Here is a 7781-nt window from a genome sequence, read left to right on the forward strand (position 1 = left end):
ACCTAAGTGAAAGACCAGCACTGGTAGAGTTTTTAGTAGAATCTAGAACATAAGCTGCTGTTAAAAAATGAATAATTAGTAGAAAATAGAGAAAATACTGTATGATAACTATAAGAATCAATCACAGGAGGTTAAAAAGGATTGGGAAGACAGACTGGATAAACTATTTACAAAGAAACAATGGGGGGATATGGAGATATAACTATGTATCCCAAATATGCAATAAAGTCTAGAAGATTTAGGATCTTAGAAATGTTTACATAGTTTTTTATACTCCAAGTAGACTCCAAAGAATTTTTTTCTCAGGCAGACAGCAAATGTCTAAATCTCAAGACAATTGGATGGGGAAGAGGAAATGCATCCCTGGTTTGTCACCTATGTCTGTAATAGACATAGGCAACCTGTAAACAGTTTATCTCCCAGGCCCTTGTTTGTAAATGTTTCATCTTCCAAACCCCTGCTTACACTTACCAAGGGTATCAGAACTTGTCAGAGATATGGGATGCATGGCTAGGCTTAAAAAGCCTCTTGCAGTCGTTAGCCTACTAAATACCTATGAACCTATGTTGGAGGTATGATGGGGAAGAAAGCAGTAACTGGGAACATATTTTCTTGGAGTGTAATGAGTTGGCAGACTAAGGATTGCCTGCAGACTGCTCTGTCAGAGATGCTGGGTGAGCAAACTGGTATAACTAAGGAAATGGCTTTTTTGAGCTATGATGCAGAAAAGGAATTGCCTAGACATAGTAAGGCCTTGCTGAGTCTAATTATAGTGGCTGCCAAAAAAAAAAAAAGTAGTTACTAGAAAATGGGAATCAATGTCTAAACCATCTTTACTAGAAGTAGTGAATATAGTAACAGAGATAAAACAACTGAAATTGGGATCTTTAGAAAAGGATAGAAGCAAATTACATATGAAAAATAAGAATTATGGGAACAATACATGCAGGAGAACAAGGTTTAAAAGAAGGCAGGATTTGAATGAGCTATGTAATGTTTGACTAACGATAACTGGATAGATAAGTGAAGTGTAATGTTTGCAACTACAATTATGTTACTATGGTTTGTGATAACAGAATGTTTGCAACTAAAATTATGTCAGTATCGTTTTCATTTATATAAATGTATGATTGAGTCATATGTGATTTAATACATATGTTTTTTGTTTAAAAAATGGAGAGTAGTTTTGCAAAAGATTAGTTGTAATTCTGTAACATACATTGTTATTAATTTATTATTCATTAATCGGCATTTGTTTACTGGGAAAGTCCAGTGGGTCAAACAGAGCCCATTTTCAGTGAAGGCCCGGGGAGAAAATCTCCACATGAAACACAAAACAGAATACATAGTAAATCAAGGCATACATTTTAAGTACATACAGCAGCAATGGAGGAAAATATTACTGACAGAAAACATTCGGAATGTAAACACTTGATACATAATATTACAAAAAAAACTAATACAATGTAGTAGAATTATAGTTAATGTAAAAATAAGAATGAATATAAAAAGGTTATGTTCGCACACTAGATATACCCAATACTGTTGCTAAAAATTTTCTCAAAAATACTTTAGTCACTGTGATACTCAATGATGAAATGATGACCTGAGCAATGTATAGCTTGTAAAGCCAAATCTACAAATACTGGAGCGTACTACTGCTGCAACCAAACATAATCCAGTCAGACAAGCACCATCTTAGATACAAAACCAACTATTCAAATGGATATGTACCAAAATTCACAGCTTCCTTCTCCTGAGCTATCCAGAGTATTTATCTATCAAATTGCTCTAGTTCCAATAGTCATTACGTTAGTTAAACAGATATGGTGAAGCAATGGAAGAAGAAAACATGTAGACAAAGAAATACCATCCCTCATATAACCACTACTTCATTTTAGCCAGAGCGGTTAGCTGGGATTAAACTAGAAAATCTGAGCTACAATTTTCTTTAAAAAGTCAAAGCTTACACTGCAGACTGTAACTGATGAAATTATCTATAATGTAAATCAAGTAAAGGACTCTCATGTGAAAAATCACTTTAAAACCTTTTCCTGAAATCTGGTATAATTTGTGGTTGTATTAAATCGAGCTCACTAGACTGGACGTGTGTATTCTTACTATAAAAGCAAGAACGTTTTCAAATCTCACATTCACACAAATGCACACACACACAAACCCACAACGTCTACCACAAACGGTGCTAATCCTAAACAAGATTTTATTAATTTCGCTACTGTTGAATAAAATGTGTTATCACTGCACTTGAAAATGTCAGTAGAACCCCAACTTCATATTTTTAAAATAAGTATTACATCAGCTTGTTAGCCATATCATGCTCAGGGAGCACTAGCTGTGAAATCATTTTGTTCCCCAATCCAATCCACTTTTATATATGTTAAATATTTATGACAACTCCAGTTAAAAGTTACATTCCCTCTCACAGAGAATAGTGCGTCAGTCTAATCTTTAAATTAATTTTAAAACACAGTTTATGGGAAGTAGAAAATCACTCTATCCTCCTCTCTTCCTGTATCCCTTGGTGTACCCCAAGAATCTATTTTAGGTCCTCTTCTATCCTCAATCTTTATCAACGATCTAGCTTCTAGTATCCCCAAAGCTGTAACCATACAATATGCTGATGATTCCACTTTAGTCTCCTCAGCCACAAGCCCAGCTGAACTTCAGACCCTCACCCAAAATGTCTTTGAGCTAGTAGAAGACTGTTTTTTACAGTGATGTCTCCTCCTTAACCCTAAAAAAACTAAACTACTGCTATTTACTCCAACACAAAAATCTACTCCACTTCACTTCTCTATTAAATCCAAAAACGGCACAGTCATATCTCCTGACACAACAACCAAACTTTTAGGGGTTACTATTGACCATAGCCTTAACTATGATAATCATATTAATACCACAATAAAAATCGATAAACAAAAAACTTGGCTCCCTCTACAAAATCAAGCCCTTCCTCACTCCTACAGCCAGAACTACCATTGCCCACACCCACCTTATCTCTACTCTCTTCTATGCCTCACCTATATATACTAATCTCTCTAAAACTAACCTGAATAAGTTGACTATCTCCTATAACAGTATAGCCAGATTTGCTACCAGCTCCCCATTTAGAACACACCACTGCCTAAATTTAAAACAACTCTGTTGGCTTGAACTGCACAATCAGTTTTTATTTCAGCAACTAATTATCACCCAAAAATCCTTTATTATCCAGATAAAACACCAGTTCTTACAAATCTCATCAGTCCATATAAAAATCTTTCTAACCTTCGCTCATCTAATAAACTATTAGTATCTACACATAAATCCAACAATAAAGCAAGTGACTCCCTTTTCTCTTACACAGTGGGGAAAAGCTGGAACCTACTTCCTGGTGATCTCACTAATATCTCCTCTACTTCACTTTTCAAAAAGAAACTTAAACTTCATCGTTCTAGCCACTGGCTCTGTCCCTGCAGCAACCCTGACTAAAGCTCTCTCCTCCTTTTACATCACCACATAACTTTTCCTCGCTATTCCACCTTATATTCTTCATATTTTAAAGGTCACTTTACCTGAAAGTTGGACTTAGTTTACCCAGCTAGACGTAATAGATACACCTCCTACTTCCTGCTCTACTTGAAGCTCAACTTCACTTTACTTCTCTCTCCTATTCCTCTTTATATTCTCCTCTATTTCTTGTCTCTTTCCCAACTCCTTACTAAGACCCTATTCTAATTATTCCCCTCTTCCTTCTTGTTACTCTCCTTCTATGAAAAAAAAAAATATAGATTCAAACTCGAAAATAAGGGATTTGGTATTTTATCTGCATTTCATCTTATCTAAACTTTAATGTATCTGTCACTGAAGTTAAATGCTTTGTAACTGTAATTTGTTTTTTTAATTTTGTCTGTTCTTCGTGGAGCTTTTCTCCCCAAGCCTCTACTGAAAATGGACATATATCCAGCTAGACTAGCCCGGTCAATAAATGTTAAATAAAAATAAAACATAATTAATTATTTAACTAAAAAGGAAGCACTAACTGCATAAACAGAATATTCAAAAGCAACAACAGAAAAATCCACACAAGGAGCTTAGCTGCCTTACCCCAGAATGTCCAGGACAATAATCCCAAATTCCCAACCTACTAAAAGCTGAAAATATTAAAACCAAAGTAAACATAGTTAATACACAAACCAATGAGGAACTACTAGAAATGAACATTTTGTGGGAAGATGTGCATCCTGACACAGCAAAACAGATGTGTCTGTGACGATAACTGGAATTTAGCACTTTGTGGCAGCCTGATAATTCAAGGTAGTCTCAGGTCTACAACACAGCTACCTGAGAACTGCAGTCATAACAAACCTTTCCTATCGCAAACTGACAGTGGATGAGAAAATAACATGGCTGTCAGTTACAGAGAGATTAATCACAATGAGTAACTAAAACAGGTAACAATTTAGAATTCACACAGAAAAATACATGGGAAGCATGCGCGTGCAAGCAAACACACACACCTCAAAAAAATACAAAAGTTCTGAATGCAGAGCATGTTAGCAGAAACCAATGTGACCAAACAGGATGAGAAAGCAAATTGAGAAAAACAAGCTATTTCTAAGTTTAACAAGACAACTGCCAGCCAGGTACTCAGCAAGTCAGTTGCAAACTCAATGCAAAATCAAGATCACAATCAAAGCCAGCAGAAGCTCAAAGTAAACATGACATTAGCATTCTTACCATTATCATTTCTAACCTAGTAAAATAAATCACTACAAAGTCTATGCCCATCACCTCACTGAGCACTCTACTGGAGAGAGCCACAGAAAGGATAAGCTGCATAGCTAGGCTATCAGCACAGAGCAGTAGTCAAGTATGGGAGCATGTGACACACATTTATGGAAATAAAGGATGCAGGCAGCTCAAAAAGATAATGAAATTATAAATGTTTCTCAAATGCCACAAAAGGTTCTAAAAGTCAGCAAGGCTCAATCACTGAAGTTCTGAGCATTTTAAAGCACATGGCATTTTTAACCATGTCTGCCTACTACTATTTGCAATCCACATATAAATACCACTGAAAAACAACATAATATCAGAAATGATGTTTCAATTACTCACAATCAAGGTCCTTCTTTGTTACCACTAACAATGCAAGATGAAATATGAGCAAATCATAGCATGTCAAAATTTTAAGTGAAGTGGCTATATTGGCTTATGCTACATTAGAGAATATTTCAAGATGTATACCACAGATGAGCACAAGGATCAGAGGGGCTAATTCATTTTAGAATACAACGCATAGCAGAATAGTGCAAGCAGCACACATTATTTTAACCTGTGGCAACTTTTCGAACACGTCATAAAGCACATCACTATAAACCTAAAATTACAGTAACAGTAAATCACACATTACATACTTTGGAGAAGTATCTAAGAGTGGTACAGGATATGTACGGGGGTAGAGTGACAGCGGTGAGGTCTGCAGTGGGAGTGACAGATGCGTTTAAGGTGGAGGTGGGATTACATCAAGGATCAGCTCTAAGCCCTTTCTTATTTGCAATGGTGACGGACAGGTTGACAGAAGAGATCAGACAGGAGTCCCCGTGGACTATGATGTTTGCAGATGACATTGTGATCTGTAGTGAGAGTAGGGAACAGGTGGAGGAGACCCTGGAGAGATGGAGATATGCTCTAGAGAGAAGAGGAATGAAGGTCAGCAGGACTAAGACAGAATATATGTGTGTGAATATGAGAGGGAGGATAGAGGAATGGTGAGGATGCAAGGAGAAGAGGTGGCGAAGGTGGATGAGTTGAAATACTTGGGATTAATAGTTCAGAGTAATGGTGAGTGTGGAAGAGAGGTGAAGAAGAGAGTACAGGCAGGATGGAGTGGGTGGAGAAGAGTGTCAGGAGTGATTTGTGACAGACGAGTACCAGTAAGAGTGAAAGGGAAGGTCTACAAGAGGGTAGTGAGACCAGCTATGTTATATGGGTTGGAGACAGTGGCACTGACAAAAAGGCAGGAGTTAGAGCTAGATGTGGCAGAGTTAAATATGTTAAGAATTGCACTGGGTGTGACGAGAGTGGACAGGATTAGGAATAAGTACATTAGAGGGTCAGCCCAGGTTGGAAGGTTTGGAGACAAAGCCAGAGAGGCAAGATTACATTGGTTTGGACATGTGCTAAGGAGGGATGCTGAGTATACTGGGAAAAGATGCTAAGGATGAAACTACCAGGTAACAGGAAAAGAGGAAGGCCTAAGATAAGGTTTATGGATGTGATGAGAGAGGACATGCAGGTGGTTGGTGTGACAGAGCAAGATGCAGAGGACAGGCAGAAAGGAAAACAGATGATCCGCTGTGGCGACCCCTAACGGCAACAGCCGAAAGAAGATGATGACATACTACTACTGAACTATTTTACTGACCACTGTGGCATGCTTCTTCCTCAGTGGTATGTATGTTTCTAAAATAATATTTAAGTGCAAGACGACAGGTAGGGGAAACTGTTCAACCAGTTATGAAAACCACAAAGGAGTACTCTGTTTTTGTGTAATGTCCAAGCACACCATTTTAAAAAAATATTTTAAAGTGATCCATCACTGTTCTGTTGCTTTTGCTACATTTTTCTGCATTTACTGTACACTTTGAGTAAATACTTACACCATCACAATGGTTTGTGTTATGTTAACTACTGTAACAAGGACATTTATTTATGAGACATTGTTTGTACTCAGACCGCACCTGTGAACAGGCAGCATCAGCCTACTGTGCTCACCAAGTCAACGTAAACAAACAAGTTTCCGTATGATAACATTATACCCTATCAAACTGAACAGCTGCAGTCGCCACTTAGCCTACTTGAATTCTATCAGACAATCTCCTTGGAGAATACCTCTCCCTTCCAAATACATGGATTTTTCTCTGTGTTTCTAACAACTCTTCCAAACATTTTAATACAAGTAAATGATATAAACCGCAATGTTGAGCCGCTGAGGATGGATTATCAATCTCAATACACTTTCAGGATCTCTTTATAAGTCTTACTATCTGGAAAGATAGCCCACCCGCCGGTGCGCCTGCGCAGTACAAACTGCGCGGACCCGATCAGGCAGAGGCGCCTGCCCAGCCCCGTGACAGCTGTTTGACAGTAGGTTCCTGCACGTCACCCAGTTCGGGTTCAAGCACGGACTTACCGAGACACAAGGACTCGAGGTAGTGCTGGGGGTTGGAGAGCGCTGTACAGTCACTAACGCCATCTAGTCTCCGTGGGCGTCCGGGAATCGCATCCTCTCCCTCACGTTATCTTTGTCCGATGGGAAGCAGGTGGTAAGATCGGCAGCTTGGAGGATCTGAATTTCCTTTTGATGCTTTGTGAGAGATCGTGCCGGCATAAAGGGAAAACCCGGGCGGGCGAACTGAAGATTTTCCTTTGCCGTTGACAGTGTCAGTGACTGAGCGGACTCCGCCGCGAGCGCCCACCGCACTGAGCAAGCGCGAGCATCGCCCGCCCCTTAACCCTCCCACTGCTGTGTTTTAAAAGTAGTCTCGTGAATATCACTAGAGTCGTAGTTGCTGTGGCTCGGGATTCAGTAAGAGGAGCATATTGTTTCGGTAACAACGTAATGTAGCACTACACCTGTAGCACCGCTAACATTTGTTTTGCGTGTCTGCCGCATTCCTGTAATTGAGTGAAGGCCTACAACAAAGAAAGGGAGCGTTTACATTACCCAAATAACTAAAGGAAGCACGACTGCTCTCTGTTAAACTAACATTATT

General features: G+C 38.8%; 1 protein-coding gene across 2 annotated transcripts in view; it reads right to left on the reverse strand.

The window, feature by feature from the left end:
- The window catches only part of SSH2 (slingshot protein phosphatase 2), a 1225984-nt gene extending 1218494 nt beyond the window's left edge, over positions 1–7490 (reverse strand). For both annotated transcript variants that reach the window (XM_044054469.1, XM_044054467.1), the window contains exon 1: positions 7199–7490. In XM_044054469.1, the coding sequence (XP_043910404.1) occupies positions 7199–7261 (63 nt within the window). In that variant the 5' untranslated portion in view covers positions 7262–7490. The remainder of the gene's footprint in view (positions 1–7198) is intronic.
- Positions 7491–7781: the final 291 nt, after the last annotated feature.

Source organism: Protopterus annectens, chromosome 13.part0, assembly GCF_019279795.1.
Source record: "Protopterus annectens isolate FY-2018-M chromosome 13.part0, PAN1.0, whole genome shotgun sequence".
Taxonomy (NCBI): Eukaryota; Metazoa; Chordata; order Ceratodontiformes; family Protopteridae; genus Protopterus; species Protopterus annectens.